The 18,427-nt window shown below is 51.3% G+C and overlaps 1 protein-coding gene across 1 annotated transcript in view; it reads right to left on the bottom strand.

Moving 5' to 3' along the window:
- Positions 1 to 18,427, bottom strand: part of MGAT5B (alpha-1,6-mannosylglycoprotein 6-beta-N-acetylglucosaminyltransferase B) — an 80,193-nt gene that overhangs the window by 36,966 nt on the left and 24,800 nt on the right. Inside the window, exons 4-8 of the mRNA XM_024235037.3 lie at positions 8,742 to 8,857; positions 8,052 to 8,125; positions 6,999 to 7,169; positions 6,086 to 6,250; positions 5,229 to 5,398 (exon numbers count right to left, since the gene is read on the bottom strand). Of these exons, the coding sequence (XP_024090805.1) occupies positions 5,229 to 5,398; positions 6,086 to 6,250; positions 6,999 to 7,169; positions 8,052 to 8,125; positions 8,742 to 8,857 (696 nt within the window). The remainder of the gene's footprint in view (positions 1 to 5,228; positions 5,399 to 6,085; positions 6,251 to 6,998; positions 7,170 to 8,051; positions 8,126 to 8,741; positions 8,858 to 18,427) is intronic.

Raw genomic sequence — 18,427 nt, 5'->3', positions numbered from 1 at the left:
ATGAATCCTCCCATTCTTTCTACATCTCTTCTAGGGCCCTGAGCCTGGAGCCTCAATCCCATCCCCCAGGACGGCACTGGGGACACAGACGAGGCCTTTTGAAGAAGCCGTGCATTCTACAATGTCCCAGCCCCACCACCACCCAGACTGTGTACTGGGCTGAGGGGCTTAGAAAAGCCACAGCCTCAAGCTTTTCCAATTCCCAACCTTTGGTGCCCATTAGAATCACTGGGAGCTTAAACTTGTTACCTGGGCTCCCATCCCAGATGGATGAAGTCAGAGATGCCTAGACAGGGGCCCAAACACTGGTAAGTTTCTAAAGTGCTTCAGGTGGTTTTGCTGCAGCCAGGGTTAAGAACCCCCACCCTGAATGTATTCCAGCCATAGCTGATGCTGTTACTTTTGTAGGCATAGCTGGGGAATTCTCCTGGGGAGGGTGGTTTTGTTTTTATTTTATTCTTTTAGTTGTTTTTAAATTGTATTTGGTACCAGATTTAGAAATCACCTTCCTAAGAAGATCCCCTGAGGTAGCTGAACTGTTTACACCATTCTGCCCTGTCTGAGCAAGATCGTTCATTCACACATACACCCCACAGGGGACCAAGGGCCAGGGCATCTGAGCACAGCCCTGGGCCTGCCCATTTAACAAACTGAAAATCAGACATGGGGCAACCTCTCCCTGGAGCACCTTCAGATCTGCAAGAGCCTGAGAGGAAGTGGAGACTTGCTTGGTAGAAAACACATTCTCTGTGGGGTGTGGACATGCATGTGTGTGCAAGAGAGTGTGCATGTGTGTCTGTATAGATGCATCATGTCTGCACATGCAGGAGCATGCATTGGCACATGTGTATGTGGGGTGTGTGCATATTCAAGTGTGCGAGTGGGTGTGCACGTGTGGGTGCAGAGGCTATGAGTATGTGTCCATGAGTGTGCATGTGAGTGGGTGAGTATGCATGTATGTGCACACATGTGGTGGATATGCACATGTATGCATGGGTGCATGCAGAGGCTGCATGAGTGTATACACCTCTTTTCATAATCTGCAAATGTTAACTGCCTCTGCAGCGTTCTGCTCCACAGACAGCATCGATGCATCTTCCAGGCTCTCTGTTCAGAGGGAGCTGGGGGCAGACGGTTTAGTGTGCAGCAGTGGGTGCAGGCGGACGAGTGGGCCCCACACCTTGGCTCTGAAGTGGCCTGCACAGTGCGAACAGCTGGATCTGACAACAAGATGTCACCAGGGTGAGAGCCAGAGTGAGGGAGGTGCTGTTTCCCTCTTCCATCATTGGGAGTATCTGTGGGTTCAGCACTAGCACTCGGGGACAGCTCCCAGCCGAGTTGCTTGCAGCTCCTGGACCTGCTATTTCAAGGTGAGAATTTCCTCCCCCAGAGCCCGCCCCCGACTTGGACAGTGCTTCTCAACACAGCCACAAGCGTGCAGCTGCCTCTTTAGTCTCTGGCACCAACCTGCCTCTGCCCCATAGCCTCACTTATGTGTGCTGTTCCTCCCTGGAGACACTTTTTCATCTTTACTGAGCCTATTCATCGAATGCATTCGCTTAAAAGGAAGACTCCAGCGCTGTGAATTTCAGGCCACGGGGATGAAAACCTTCAAAGCCCTGGGTCATTTAGCGGCCTTCTAAGCAACACAATCCAGACCCAGCCTCCTTCTCCCACTACTCAATACAACTGGCCCAGACTCCTCCCTCTGAGCGGAGTCACAGACGTTCTACCTGAGTTACTGGCACACTCTGAGTTGCAGGGAAGAAGTGCAAAAACTGAGTAGCTGCCCAAGACTTGCACTTGCTGGGGCCCTAGTGACCTAAGATTGCCATGGCTCTGTCCTCATCAGCATCCTCTGCTCTCCAACACTCCTGTGCTACACAGCATCAGCATTAGTGGAGAGAAGGCCAATTAGACCAGCAAGAGAGTAGGCAGGCTCTGGTGGGGACGCACAAGGAAACCACTTGAAAACCACCTGAGTAGAAGTTAATGAAGAAAAGCTGATTCACATGCAAACAATTCTGGGGCCCTGAAGGAAAGCCCTGAGGAATAATCTCATCAAATGTGGTGGGGAGGGGGGATAAAGAGAAGTTGGTTTGGTTAATGGGTACAAACACATAGATAGATAGAAGGAATAAGTTCTACATTAGATAGCAGAGTAGGCTGGGCACATGGCTCATGCCTGTAATCCCAGCACTTTGGGAGGCTGAGGCAGGCAGATCACTTGAGCCCAGGAGTTTGAGACCAGCCTGGGCAACATGGCGAAAACCCATCTCTATTTTAAAATAAATAAGATTTAAAAAATATATATAGCAGAGGCTGGGCGCAGTGGCTCATGCCTATAATTCCAGCACTTTGGGAGGTCAAAGCAGGTGGATCACCCGAGGTCAGGAGTTCGAGACCCGCGTGACCAATATGGTGAAACCCTGTCTCTACTAAAAATGCAAAAATTAGCTGGGCGCGATGGCACATGCCTGTAATCCCAGCCACTCGGGAGGCTGAGGCAGGAGAATTGCTTGAACCCGGGAGGCAGAGGTTGCAGTGAGCCGAGATCGCACCACTGCACACCAGCCTGGGTGACAGAGTGAGACTCCATCTCAAAAAAAAAAGATAGCAGAGTAGGGTGACTATAGTTAACAACAATGTATTGTAGATTTCAAAATAGCTTGAAGAGTGGACTTAAAATGTTCCCAACACACAAAAATAATAAATACTCAAGGTGATAGATCCCCAATACCCTGACTTGATCATTACACATTGGATGCATGTAGCAAAATATCACCCATCCCCATAAATATGTACACATATTATGTATCAATAGAAACATTTTCAAGTCAATGAAAAGGAGGAATAAAGCCAAGCATGGTGGCTCATGCCTGTAATCCCAGCACTTTGGGAGGCTGAGGCAGGCGAATCTCTTGAGCCTAGGAATTCAAGACCAGCCTAGGCAACATAGTGAAACCTTGTCTCCACTAAAAATACAGAAATTAGCCAGGCGTGGTAGCTAACACCTGTAATCCCAGCTACTCAGGAGGTTGAGGTGGGAGGGTTGCTTGAGGGGAAGGCTGCTGTGAGCCATGATTGTGCCACTGCACTCCAGCCTGGGCAACAGAGCGAGGCCCTATCTGAAAAAAAAAAAAGAAAGAAAGAGAAAGAAAAGAAAGAAAGAAACAAAGAAAAGAGAAAACAGAGAACTCCACCAAACACAAAATCACTAACTATAAAGAAAAAGATGGATAACTTTTATTACATTAAAATTAAGAATTTCTGTTACCCCCCCCAAAAAACCATAAAGAAATTAAAAAGGCAAGCCACAAATTAGAAGATTTTTTTTAACACAAGTAACTTCCACAGAATTTATATCCTTAATATATAAAGAGCTCTTACAACTCAATATGAAAATGATAACCCTTATCATATGATGCCCATATCAATGGGCATCTCATCAAGATGAAAGAACCACAGGACAGGATGCTCAGCCCATTATCTTTCAGGAAATGCAAGTTGCAGCCATAACAAGACATCATCATGCCTCAATCAGAATGTCTGACAACCCTAAGTGTAGGTGAGAATGTGAACCAGTGGAAACTCATGCACTGGTGAGTCTCTGAATTGGAGCAATCACTTTGGAAGACAATTCGGCATTATCTTGTAAAGCTGAATTTTCACCATGCCGAGACCTAACAATTCTGCATCTAAGTCTATACCCAGAAAGGTATAGACTTGTACATCAGGTACATCAGGTGACATGTCCAAGAATGTCCACCAGGGCAACGTTCAAAACCATTTCAAAAACAGGAAAAAATATCCGCAGACAGGAAAAACTGATACATGATTATGGCACATTCACACAATGGAATATTATATAGCAGTGAAAATGAATGAAATAAAGCTACATGCAAGAACATGGATGGATGAGTCTTTGAAACCAAGTGAGTTTGAAGAAAGCAAGTTTGGAGACCACATAGAGTAGATGCCATTTTCTCAAAGCTTGAAACCAGAAGAAAACAAAAGGAAACCATAAACTGTTTATGGATACACTATTAAGAAAAAACAAAAAACTTTTTTTAAAAAAGCAGGCCAGGTGCAGTGGCTCATGCTTGTAATCCCAACACTTTGGGAGGCTGAGGCGGATGGATCACCAGAGGTTGGGAGCTCAAGACCAGCCTGGGTAACATGGTGAAACCCCATCTCTACTAAAAACACAAAAATTAGCCTGGCGTGGCGGCGTGCGCCTGTAATCCCAGCTACTCAGGAGCTGAGGCAGGAGAATCGCTTGAACCCAGGAGGCGGAGGTTGCAGTGAGCCGAGATCATGCCACTGCACTCCAGCCTGGGCGACAAGAAAGAAACTCCATTTAAAAAAAAAAAAAGCAAAGGAATAATATACACAAAGTTCAAGTTAAGGTTTCATCTGGGGAGAAGGCAGAGAGATCGACGGACACTCTCAGGCAAACACAGTCCTTGGTGACAGCATGATCTTAAATGGATGGTCACACATGGGAGGTGATTTGACTGTTGCGTTTCACAACATACTTTACACAGACTTTGTATGCATCATATATCTTACAATAAATATTAATAAAGAGAAAAATCTCCTGTATTCCTACATCCCTCAGAAACAGTGGTTAAAAATAAACCCAGTCAAACACTCTTACCCCCTTGACATCCCCACACTCTCAGCCTCACCCCCATCCTACCCTCAAACACTCAGGGGAGCCTCTAATCACTGCCCTTCCACCTCCCACAGCATCCAAGGGACCATGAAAGCCCAGCACTGGGTAAGGGATAGGCACCACCCACCCGCCCACGCCCCTTCATCCTCCATGTCTTACTGGTCTCCAGACCCTAAAGTAGACCCAAGAAGGAGCCCAGGTTCAGAAGAGAAAGCAAGCCTTCCAGGACGGCAGGCAGAGGGGACCCCACGTGCAGACGTGGCTCAATTCCACAAGCCAATACGTGTCAGCCCCTGAGCAGAAACACCAGGGCCTGGCCAGACAGCGCTATGCAAATACACTTCCCTGCTACATCCCCCAAGACCGGGCAGGAGGAGGGGGATTAGGAGTGGTGATATCCTGCAGAACACCAGGATGCCTCCCAGGGTCTCAGGGCTGTGGGACCTGCAGGCAGAGCAGGTACTCCCACCGCCCCTGGGAGGGAGGGGAGGGGTTCCCCTTCATCCCCTCCCTGCCCCACTTGATACCAGTGGCTTTCCCCAGCACTCACCTCTGCAGCTCCTTCAGGGAGACTGTGACCCGCAGGCCATGGCCCAGGACATAGAGTGCAGCCAGAATGTCCGCCCACTGCACCATCTCCCCTAGGGGCCCACCCTTCAGGACCCGAGGGCTGAACACATCCCCGGACTCCTCCGTCAGGAAGCCGATGTGGACCAGGATCTGGGTTGGCAGAACACAGAGGGTCAGCAGGGAGGAGCAGCAGCTCTGAGCCCCGCCCACCGGGGCCCCAGCCAGGAGACCAGCCGGCAGCAGACCCTGTCTCCAGGCTGGGCCCCAGCAGGTGCTTTCTGGCACCAGAGTGACCAGATCTGGCACTGGGGACACGGGCGAACAAGATAGTCATGTGCTTGCCCTCATGGAGCTTATGTTCCAGATGGAAGAGGTAGACAACAGTGAACACAGACAAGAGATAATTTCATGAAATGATATGGGCTCCAAAAGAAATAAAAGGGCAATGTGAGAGTCATGTAAATATCTACTGGGTGGAGGGAGGGAGGGAGGGAGGGAAGGAAGGAGGGAAGAAAGAATGGAGGCATGAGCTAACGAAGCTCCCCAGCACATTCCCAACTTTCCAGGCCAATACCATGACTTTTCTGCCTGACACGAACCAGATGTACACGGAATGCAGGACCTCTTGGGGGCTTGTCATTTGGTCCCAACCTTGAAAATGGCCAGGGGCCACCACCACAGACACGTATCCCGACTCTGCCATCCCCACCCCTCTCTCTCTCTGATCAAATTCGGAAGCCCACTACAGCTTGTTTGAAGACCTATTCCATGTTCACTTGGAAGCGGGGGCCCTGAGCTTTCTCAGCTCCTGCACATGAGGGGGCAGGGGCCACGCACCTGCTTCTGGTCCCTCTGGGTGGCCCCCAGCTTCTGCGCCAGGCGCTGGGCAGCCAGCGCCCACTGGGCTGTGAGCCTCTTGGTCCGCTTCTTCATGAAGATCAGGGACTCCTTCCCGCTACCCATCAGGTCCAGGAGGTGAGACAGGTTGCTTCGGAAAACTGCCTGGAGGGGTCCAGACCTCAGCTCTCTCTGCCCCTCGACCTGCAGCCACCATCATTCCCCACTGGCCTGGGGACAGGGGCTGGCACCCTCCCATGAGGCTGGGGCCTACTCCACCTTCTCCTGCACTTTCTAAGGGGCTCATTAGCTCCCAAAACCAGGGAGCCCTGCCCTCCCCATCAACATACCCTCCCCAGCCCCGCTCTAACCACGGGCCCCTAGCCCTTCCATGGAGGTGGCCAACCACAGCAGTTTCCAGGTTCCCGGCCACGACAGGGAGGCAGTGAGGGTGGTGATCATAGCCAGGACTCCGATGGCAGGGGATAGACGTGGCCACCATAGCAACTATGTGCCTCGAACCCATTAATTCAATTGTAAACCTCAGATGCATCGTCTGTCAAATATGATCATACGAGGATGGCTGGGAACTTTAAGTGCAAATAAAGCGTCTGGACACAGAAAACCCTCAATAAGTGACAGCTGCTATTACTACTATTCTAGTCCATTAAGGGGGCATCTCCAGGCCCCCCACCTGCCCCGCAAACAGGCCCAGCTTGGTGGCATCTCAAAGAAGGCAGACAGGCCTTGGCAGGCTGGCCTCCCGTCTGCCCAGTAGGGTGGGCTGGGACCTGCCCACACACCTGGCAAGCAGCTCAGTCTTGTTCCCCCAGGGCAGAGGTTTCTGTCCACTGTCCCTGAGAATGTCCAGCCATGCCAGCCCCTCACCGGCCCACCCACCTCCCAGGCCCACCTGGACTTTGGGGAGGGGCTTGGGTGCCCTCTGGGCAGCCGTCTGGTTCCTCCAGGGCAGCGGGGGGCAGAACCACTCGACCTCACTGAGGTAGATGAGGAAGGAGCACTCGGTGCCGTCCACCCCGAAGAAGGCGTAGCAGGGGTCGGAGGTCCAGCGGGCACGCATCCACTGCAGAGAGGGCCAGGCTGGGCAGGGGGCTGAGCCAGCCCCACCGACCCTTGGGAACTCCCCTGCACGTGCACCCCCAGGGGTCCTGAGGTCAAGGATGGGGCCCATGTGGCCCACCCTACTGATGCAACAGGGGACAGGGCAGAGAAGAGATTGAACCAGGCCCTGCCTGAAGGACCCCAGAGATGGCAGGGGCAGGCCCACTAGCCCTCATGTCTGGAAAGAGGAGAGATTGGGAGAGAACACTGGCTCAAAGGTCTGGGGCCAAGAGCCAGGAGGCCTGGCTGTCTCCCTCTCCCTTTGGTCCCCGTCTCCCTGCTACCACAGCAGGATTGGGCTAGAGGCCAAGGTCAGGGAGCAGCCTCCAAGGCGGCCAGGGCTGGAGCCAGGGCGGGATCCACCTGCAGTGATGCCAGATGGTCACCAAGGAAGGGGTCTGCGGCACCACCGCCCACCCCTTAGGGCGTTCAGAACCGGTGGGGAGCTGACTTCACAGCTGTGGACAGCTCCTGCTCCTACAGGGGCAGACTTCATGCAGCCAGCGGTGGCCCCAGAAATGGGGCAGGAAGACTCTCTGTCCAGCTGTTGGCTGGGCCAGGAGGAGCGGGGACAGGGCAGCCAGGGCCATTCTTCTGAGTCTCTGGGGGAATCTGGCTGCTGGCGGTGACACTCGGAGATTTAATCATTTGCTATGAGAAAGCACCGACACCTGAGGGTGACTCCTCCTGCGGGATTTGGATTGATGAGTGGGGTGGATGCACTGAGCAGAGAAGCTGTTTCCCTGAGGTTGGCCTCTGCCAGCTTGTGCCTGGGTTAGGGGCCGGGGCTGGACAGTGAGGCCCTAGCTAGTAGACATCCCCGCCCCTCCGCCCCAGGCCTCACCTCCACCTTCCCTGAGCAGTCAGGGAACTTGGGGTCACTGGGTGCCTCACACTGGTCCCGCCGGCCTTCTGACACTGTAGGGAGAGGTCACCTTGGTGAAGTCACTGGTCCAAGGAGGAGCCCAGGGAGGGAGGCAGCTTCCCACGCAATCCGCTGCCAGACTTTCCCACCTGAAAGCTCACCAGCCGCACAACCTACCCACAAGGTCATCCCGGGCCTGGGTTGCCCCCGGCCTCCTCAGGGGGTTCAGATGCAGTGAGGAGCTGGTGCGAACAGCCACTCAGCAGCTGCCTGGATGGGCAGACCTCATGCACCCACCCAAAAGCATCCCCAGCGTTTCCGAGGAGGAGAAATTAGGTTTGCAGCCCCCAGCTTGCTGTTCCCCACATCACAGGGACTGGAGAGGCCGTCAAGGGACCCTTCCCCAGGTGGCCTCACTCCTGGAACTGTGGACCCCAGAGGCTGAGATTCCAGGGACCTCCTCTGTCCTCAGCGCCCTCCTGCCGGGTCGGGGGGAGTGAACCCCCAGTCCTCCCGCTGAAAGCCTAAACTGGGGCCCCGAAGAGCCAGGAGAGCTGCTGTCAGGAGAAGTCGGCCATACCCCAGGTGTCCCACCCTCCCAGGACCCACCCAGCACCCAGTTCATTGGCCCCCTAGGGGTAGAGGGTGCCCCCGTCCCCTGGCACCCACCCTTGCTGTGCAGGAGCAGACTGTGGCGCAGGATCTGGTCCACCTTCACAGCGATGTCGGAGACGTTCTGGGCAATAGCCTGGATCCGCTCCATGAGGCCGGCCCCAGGGGGCATCCTAAGTGGGAGAAGCCAGAGGTGAGCCACAGAACCAGCCGGCGTGACCTTCCCGTGAGGGCCCTGCCAGTAAGGCCCACGGGCAAAGGCGGCAGGCTCTGCAATGCCCCAGGCTCCCAAACCCTGACCCCAAGCAGACCAAATGGTGGGGAGCGGATCAGGTGAGAAGATGGAGCTGGCAGCCCACCCCATCCAGTACACACGTTACAGACATATGGGAAAGCCCATATCTGCACATGTTGGTCACAACTGCTCATGTGCCCACAACTGCACGTGTGATCATATCTGCAGAGAGGCCTTTTAGTGGACATCCCCGCCCCTGGGCCCCAGGCCTCACCTCCACCTTCCCTGAGCAGTCAGGGAACATATCTTCATGTGGCCACAACTGCACGTGTGCCCACAACTGTACAGGTGCCCACATCTGCACATGTCCCCACATATGCACGTGTGCCCACAACTGCACACATACCCATAACTGCACATATAATCATATTTGCATGTGTGGCCACAACTGTACATGTGCCCCTATCTGCACGTGTGCCCACAACTGCACGTGTGCCCATATCTGCACGTGTGACCCTATCTGCACGTGTCAGGCATGTCCGTGCATTACTGCATGTGTGCTGAAGGGCAGTGCATGGGGCTGAAACAGGCAGAGGAATTCCATTCAAGAGCCTGGCTAGGTTCTGTCCAGGGACCACACAGATGACAGAGGCCTTTTCCTAGGCACAGCCCGGCCTCTCCGAGTCTGTCTCTCTATTTCCTCCCAAGAGGCCGTATTGTGCCAAAATAAATTCTACCCACAGAAGCCTGGGAACTTGCCAGGTATTAAAACTCCGGTAAATTATCACTGACTTCCTGAGAACAAATCCTTCCCAGGATCTTAAAGGAGGTGACTGCCACCACCACAGCCCTCCACCTCACCACCGATACCAGTGTCGCTTTTATTTTTGGAGGATTTGTTTCCTGTGTTGATTACTACTCAGCTCTCAGGGACATTTATTAGCCATCATATGCAGTATTTATCTCATTGCAAACTTCTATTGAGATGGATTCCCATGGCTGGCAGATCTTCTCGCACAAAGATAGCCCTGGGGGTCTTTCTCCAGGAAGCTGCTTGCCTTTTTTTTTTTTTTTTTAACATATTAATTCGGTTTCCTTTGAGTCTCACCTCACGCCATGGCTTTGCAGGCCCAGTTTAAGCTCCGTTTATCCCTATACAAGGTACTGGTCTTTATGGCTGCACATAATGGGAATTCGATGAAGGATTTTTCCAACCTGGGCTCCGTTCGGGTCTGCAAACCCCACCTCTCCTCCTCTTCTGAGCCTAGCGAGCTGCCCACTAGAGAAGGCATAGCAGGAACCCTCAATGGCCACCCGCCCTCTACAGCCATCACACTCTCCCACCTCCACCTTTCCTAAGGAAAGAAAGGGCAGTGGCCCCATATACAAGGGGGGACTAGTCAGGGTGACAGGTGGGGGCAAAGCAGACACAAAAGTGGAGGGGACAAAAGGCAGATGACAGGAATGGGGAACAAGCCCCCCATGTACACACATGCACGCACACGCACACACATGCGCACACACGCACACACACACGCACACACAAGCAAACACACACGCACACATGTACACACACACAAATATGCACACACACGCACACATGCACACACAATCCAGTCTGTCCTCTCACTCTAGTTCAGTGCCCAAGGCAAACTTTGACAAAAACAAACATAAAACTCTTAAAATAAAAAATGCCACCACTTTTGTGTTAGTTTCCTTGGACGACTGAAATAATTTCCACAAACCAGGTGGCTTAAAACCACACCCTTTCTCCTCTGGCAGCTCTGGAGGCTGGAAGTCAGACAGCGAGGCGGCAGCAGGGCCGGTGTCTTCAGACTCTAGGGGAGCCTCCCCCCAGGCCTCCCTCCCAGCTTCCGGAGGTAGCAGCAGCCCTACCTGGCAGCCCTTGATGTCTGCCAGGCTCTGAAATCAGCGTTCCTCAGCCCGTGGCTGCTCCACCCTGACCTCCGCCTCCTCCTTCACACGGTTTCTCCCTTGTGTGTGTCTGTGTCCACTTTCCTCTCTTCATAAGAACACCAGCCATGGAACCAGGGCCCATCCAAATCCAGTAGCACCTCCTCTTAATTTGATTACATCTGCAAAGAGCTTATATCCAAATAAGGTCACAGTCACAGGTCCTGGGGGCTAGGACTTGGACATAGCTTTTTGGAGCACAAAGTTGAATGCATGACAGCCTTCTGTGAGATTGCAAAGAAAGAGAAGAGACGTAAAAGCCACCTGCTTCATTTGCTCAAAAAGTCTTCAGGCAGAAGGAAGTAGGAGTATTTTTCATCTGTCCAAAACTCATCAAGGTTCATTACCAGTACGATACAAGGAGATGAGAGGAAGCTCAGCCCCCTATGAGCTGTGTGACCCTGGGCAGGTCACCGAGCCTCTCTGTGCTCACCAGTCTCATCTTTTAAGACATAAGGGCAGCTACTATCGTGAGGACTGAATGAAGAGAGAGCTGTAAAGTGCATGGCCAGCGGCACCTGTGTGACATCAGCACTGTTTGCATTCGTGATCAGCACTGATATTGATGTGGTTGAAGCAGCAGCCACAGGGACTTGGGTTAGACCAGGGCACATCAGCCTTTCCTCATTATTGCCCATCTAGGGGTTTCTTAGACGTTCTTACAGCTAAGATTGTTTCAAGAACCAGTGTTCTCCCTTTTGGCAGTGATGTGCTCCCACCGAGAATGCCTGGGTTCACCCCAAGAAGAAACATGCCAATTTGATGTCTGCCAGGCTCTGAAATCAGTCCAGATGAAGATCGTGGAGCTGCTTTCCATGCTGACCTACAGGGGCAGGATGGACGCTCCTTTGACAGGAATGAATATTTTTTATATACAGAGAGAGCGAGAGGGAGAGAGAGAAGGGCTCTCACTCTGCCACCCTGGACAGAGGCTGGAGTGCAGTGGCGCAATCATGGCTCACTGCAGTCTCAACCTCCCGGGCTCAAGCCATCATCCCACCTCAGTTTCCCAAGTAGCTGGGACGACAGGCATGAGCCACCACGTCCGGCTAATTTTTTTTTTTAATTTTCTGTAGAAAATATGTTGCCCAGGCTGGTCTCCAACTCCTGGGCTCAAGTGATCCTCCTGCCTCAGTCTCTGAAAGTGCTGGGATTACAGGTGTGAGCCACCATACCCAGCCTGGAATGAATATTTCAAGGAGAGAGTGCAGAGGCAGGGAAACCTCCACTGCTGCAGGGTCAGAGTTGGAGACGAGCCGGGCTCTAAGGCTCCTATCATGACAGGAGGCACGCAAAATGGAGAAAAACTGGGTGCCTGTCCTACCTTCTAACCAGAGACCCCAGGGCACAAACAACCTATGTCAAGACAAGCCAAGCCTGGGGGTCCTGCCAGATCAACTAGAGACTTTAGAACGGACCTCAACCTGTTTCAGCCCTTCCTGGAGGCACCTCTCCTTGAAGCAAGGCTCCTCTCCATCCGTCCTGCAAGAGCCAGGTCACTTTCTGAATCCCCTGCCCCACCATGGGTGTGGTTGTGAGTGGCCAGCCTGAAACCCCGAACGGAGTCCTGAGTCCTCGAGGACAGGGACTCAGCTTTCCTGTGTGGAGCCGGGCGCTGCCCAGCGTGGGCCCCGTGCTCGGGGCTCCATCACTTAGGCTGAAGAGTGTCTCCAAAATTCATGTCTAGCTGGAACTTCAGAATGTAGCCTTATGTGAGGGATAAAAGACTACACATAGTGTGCAGTGTATACTGCTCAGGTGATGCGTGCACCAAAATCTCACAGATCACCACTAAAGAACTTACTCATGTAACCAAATACCACCTGTACCCCAATAACCTATGGACATAAAAAAAATATTAAGCTACTGCTATGTGCAATGACATAAACCAATCTCAGAGTCACAATGTTGAGCATGATAAGCCAAATAAAAAAGATTATGGGCCGGGCACAGTGGCTCACACCTGTAATCCCAGCACTTTGGGAGGCCGAGGAGGGTGGATCACCTAAGGTCAGGAGTTCAAGACCAGCCTGACCAACATGGTGAAACCCCATCTCTACTAAAAATACAAAAAACAACAACAACAACAAAAAAAATTAGCCAGGTGTGGTGGCACGCACTTGTAATCCCAGCTACTCAGGAGGCTGAGGCAGGAGAATTGCTTGAACCCAGGAGGCAGAGGTTGTAGTGAGCCAAGATAGTGTCACTGCACTCCAGCCTGGTGACAGAGCAAGATTCTGTCTCCAAAAAAAAAAAAAAAAAAAAGATTATGTACTCTGTGACTCCATTTATATGATGTTCAAGAACAGGCAAAAGTAATGCTGATAGAAGTCAGGGTAGAAGTTAGTTTTAGGGGCTAAGAATGACTTCCGCTGAAGGAACACAGGAAATCTTGTGTACTAGAAATATTCTATGTAACCTAATCTCAGTAGGTGAATCTGTCCATATGTAAAACTCCATCAAGTCCTACCTTTAATATTAGTGTACTTTATGAAAAATATACCTCAATAAATTTTTTTCTTTTGAGACAGAGTTTCGCTCTCTTTGCCCAGGCTGGAGTACAATGGCACAATCCCGGCTCACTGCAGCCTCCGCCTCCTGGGTTCAAGCGATTCTCCTACCTCAGCCTCCCAAGTAGCTGGGATTACAGGCATGTGCCACCACGCCTGGCTAATTTTTGTATTTTTAGTAGAGACAGGGTTTCACCATGTTGGCCAGGCTGGTCTCAAACTCCTGACCTCACGTGATCCGCCCACCTCGGCCTCCCAAAGTGCTGGGATTACAGGCGTGAGCCACCATGCCCGGCCAATAAACTTATTTTTTATAAACCAAGAAAAGAAGAAAAGAAAAAAAAGAAAAGAAAAGAAAGAGAAAGAAAAAGAAAGAAGGAAGGAAGGAAGGAAGGAAGGAAAGAGGGAGGGAGGGAGGGAGGGAAGGAAGGAAGGAAGGAAAGAAAAAGGGTCTTTCTTTGCAAGTCTGCAAAGACTTGGGAATAGGGTCTTTGCAGATGTAATTAGTTCAGGTGAGGTCATATTGGATCAGGCTGGTCCTAAGTCCAATGACTGGGGTCCTTCTAAGAAGGCCACGTGCAGACACCCAGGGGAGAAGGCCATGTGACGAAGCAGGCAGAGAGTGGAGTGATGCGTCTGCAGAATGAAGAAGGCCAGGCACTGCCAGCATCCACCAGGAGCAGCCAGGAAGGGGCAGGGAGGAGTATCCCCTCGAGCTTTGGAAGGAACACGGCCCTGCTGACACCCTAATTTCAGACTTCTGTCTCCAGAAATGGGAAAGAGTAAATTTCTGTTGGTTTAAGGCATCTGGTTTGTGGTCATTTTTTACGGCAACCCTACGAAACTAAGATAATCACCATCTGCAGAATTGAGGGGAAATGGTTTTTAATCCATCACAAAAGAGAGTCCAGGACTAGGCCCAGAGGCTCACGCCTGTAGTCCCAGTACTTCGAGAGGGCAAGGCAGGAGGATCACTTGAACCCAGGAGTTCGAGACCAGCCTGAGCAACAGAGTGATACCTTATCTCTATAAATAATTTTAAAAATTAGCTGGGCATGGTGGTGTGCGCCTGTGGTCCCAGCTACTCAGATTGAGGCAGGAGGATCGTTTGAGCCCGTGAGGTCAAGGCTGCAGTGAGCCGTGATCACACCGCTGCACTCCAGCCTGGGTGACAGAACAAGACTTTGTTTAAAAAAAAAAAGAGAGAGAGAGAGTATCTAGGTTCTCCTGGATGCTCCTGCTGTCAAGAAGTTCTTTTCAGCAACCATGTTCCTCTTGCTGAAGGCCAAGCTTTAATTCTCGTGCCGCTCTCACGGGAAAGAAAGAAATCAAGGGATGCCCTTGAGTTTCAAGCCCTGGGTCAGTGACTCTCCACATTAGCCAGAGATGTACTGGAAAGAGTGAAACTCTGGAAATCAGAGGTCCTGGGTTCAAATCCTGGCTGCACTTCACATTTGTGTGACCTTAGGCAAGTTACCTAACCTCTCTGAACTCAGGCTTTAACTCCTGTGAAATCTGAGTAATGGAGTTATTGGTGAGGATTAGCTGTGAGGCCAAATGCAAAGTACTCAGCATACAGGAGGTGCTCAATACATGCTTGATATGCTTTTGCTCCCCAGGGACAGCAGTCATCCCATTCCTGAGAGGAAGCATCATACGCCAGACTACAAAGCAAAGCACTTTACTTTTTGGGGGATTCAGCAATTTTCCTACGACAAGCATGTCTGCGTAAAACCTATCGCCAGCACAGGCTTTAAATAGTGCAGATGGCATCTGTCTGATTTAACAAGTTCAACTTGTTCAAAACAGAATTACTTGGCATCACTATTATTATACTGGACTTAGCATTTGCGCAGCCCTTTCTATTTTCAAATCATATACAATTAGGCTTCTCTCCCTGAGAGGTTTTTCTAAAAGTGACAACAGAAGTAGATGTCGTAAAGCCTCAAACCACAACAGATCTATGACCTGGGAAATGCTTGGTTGGAAAAGAAAAAGAGGGGCTGGACTGTGGGGGATGGTGGCCAATGGCCTTCAGCTAATGTGGTCTGGGGAACCCAGGGCCTTCGGGTTGTCACCATGTGGGGAACCCAGGGCCTTGGTGTTGTCACCGTGGGGTAGGCAGCACCAGCGCTGACTTCTCCACCAGGGCTAGGAGGTGCAGGCCAGGGCCCACATTGCTTTTAGGGGCCCTTGAAAATATTTGAATTTCTTTAAAAATTGGGGGACAAAAAAACCCTTGTAGATCAAAGAAAATGTTTTAATATGTGATTTTCATATATTATAAAATATAATTTTTGCCATAGGTTAAATGATGCCCTCCCCTTCAAATTCATATTTTGCAGCCCTATCCCCCAATAGCTAAGAATGTGACTTTACTTGAAAACAGGGTCACTGCAGATGTAATGAGTGATTATATGAGGTCATACTGGAGTGAAGTGGGTCTCTCATCCAATATGACTGGTGTTTTTATTAAAAGGGGAAATTTGGTCTGAAACTCACATACAGAGAGGATACCATGTGAAGACTCAAATTGTGCTCCCAATTTGAACAACCAGAAGCCAGGAGCAGGGCCTGGAATAGATCCTTCCCTAGCACTGCCTGCTGATGCCTTGATCTCAGACTTCCGGCCTCCAGAACTGTGAGACAATCAATTTCTGTTGTTTAATCCAGTAGTTCCCAACCTTTTTAGCACCCAGGACTGGTTTCGTGGAAGACAATTTTTCCATGGACCCAGGGAGAGGGGCGGTGGGGATGGTTTCAGGATGATTCAAGTATATTACATTGACTGTCCATTTTATTTCTATTATTATGAAATAATTATACAACTCACCACCACATAGAATCAGTGGGAGCCCTGCAACTCATTTTCCTGCAACTGGATGGTCCCATTTGGGGGTGATGGGAGACAGTGACAGATCATCAGGCATTAGATTTTCATCAGAAGCAAGCAACCTAGATCCCTCACACGTGCAGTTCACAATAGGGTTTTCACACCTATAAGAATCTAATGCTGCTGCTGATCTGACAGGAGGTGGAGCTCAAGTGGTAATGTGAGCGATGAGGAGCAGCCGTAAATACGGATGAAGCCTCACTTGCTTGCCTGACGCCCGCTTCCTGCTGTGCAGCCAGGTTCCTAACAGGCCATGGAGCAGTACCGGTCCATGCCAGGGGGTTGGGGACAGCTGGTTTAACACAATCAGTTTGTGCTGCCCTAGGAAACCAATGCCATTTAAAATCTGTTCTTTTTTTTGCCTCTTTTATTCTTTTTTTTTTTTTGAGACAGAGTCTCACTCTGTCGCCCAGGCTGGAGTACACCGGTGCAATCTCAGCTCACTGTAATCTCCACTTCCTGGGTTCAAGGAATTCTTTGCCTCAGCCTCCTGAGTAGCTGGGATTTACAGGTGCACCACCATGCCCAGCTAATTTTTGTATTTTTAGTAGAGACAGAGGTTTCACCATCTTGGCCAGGCTGGTCTTGAACTCCTGATCTTGTGATCCACCTGCCTCGGCCTCCCAAAGTGCTGGGATTACAGGCATGAGCCACCGTGCCTGGCCTAAAATCTTTTCTATGGAGGAAGGTACCCGACATCATAAGGCCACCCAGGGAGGCAGGACTTTTCCTAGGCTTTTAGGAGGACACGAGAAAACCATTCAACTAACGATAATGACAGTTACACAGCCAACAGGTATTGAGCACTCACTTGCCAAGCTCTTTCTATACTCTGATCTCATTTAATGCCCATGGCAACATCCTGGTCCCTCTTAATGCTCCCATTGGACAGATCAGGAAGGAAACCAAGGCACAGCAAGGCTGAGTGACTTGCTCAGGATCACAGTTATTAAATGAGAAAATCAGTCCAACCAGGCAACCTAGCCCCAAAGCTCACCCCGCCCAGCCCAGAAGGCTGCTGCACAGGCAACATGGCTGGAGAGGGACAGCTGGAGAGGATGTTCCTGGGGGGAAACAGGGAGCCAAGTGGCCCTAATGAATGCCTGGACACAAGTGCAGTGCCTACAAGCTTATGAGGGGCCTCCAGGCCTTGGTCTTCAGCAAAGGAAGCAGCCTGGAGCCACGAGTAGAATGCTGGCTTCAATCAATCAGAAAAGGCTGCCCTGAGACATGCTGGGTTGCTGGAAGAAAAACCATTTTCCACCTCTTACACCCGGGGAAGGTGGTGCCAACAGGTGGGCTCTGAGACAGGCAGGAATGCATCATTTCACCTGGAAGGGGTCCATGCACAGGGTGGGGGCAGGACATCAGGACCAAGGCCAAGACCGAGCAAAAGGCCAGCACCCCCTGCCACCAGTCTAAAAAGTGACATCCTGGGGGATGGGACTTTCAGGGCTGTTTCCGCTGGGATAACAGCCAACACTCCCTGCAGGAGGTGAGGCCGAAGCTGCTCTGGCAGAAGGAGTTTCCCAGGCAACAACCACCCTAACCCTGAAGAATCCATTACCAGGGTACAAACCTTGAATTCAATCTACCCCAGCACGGGGGACAGGGGGACAGGGGACAATCCCCTGGGCCTTACTCCCACCACCAAGTGCACCCAGTCTTTCTCCAGCTGGTGCAGATGCCCCTGAGCCCTTTGGTCCTGCTTATAGTACATTTTCCTTTCTTTTCTTTTATGTCTTTGTTACACGCATTTTAAGAGAGGAAGGCTGTGAACCCAGGTGAGCTTGAACCGGCGGCTTCCGGCAGAGCAGCGTGAACATGAACAGTGAAGACCTGGCCCGTGAGAGTCAGGGAGAGGGGAGGCTGGAGAGCTCAGGGGGGGTATCCCCGGAGGAGGCTCCATCATCCACGTGCATACACACGTATTTACCACATGCCTGCTCGGTGCTGGGCTCTGGGCACAGAGGAACCAAACACAGATGAACCAAACGCAGGCCCAGCCTCAAGGACACCCTGAGGGGGTTATCAGGGAGAGGGGGCAGAGGGGAGAGCAATCTGGGGTGTGTCTGTGTGGGTTGACCCTGGGATGCATCACGGGGTATCACTGAGCCACTCAAGGGCCAGA

This window comes from Pongo abelii, chromosome 19 (genome assembly GCF_028885655.2).
Source record: "Pongo abelii isolate AG06213 chromosome 19, NHGRI_mPonAbe1-v2.0_pri, whole genome shotgun sequence".
In the NCBI taxonomy this organism is placed as follows: domain Eukaryota; kingdom Metazoa; phylum Chordata; class Mammalia; order Primates; family Hominidae; genus Pongo; species Pongo abelii.
This window is presented reverse-complemented; position numbering and strand designations above follow the sequence as displayed.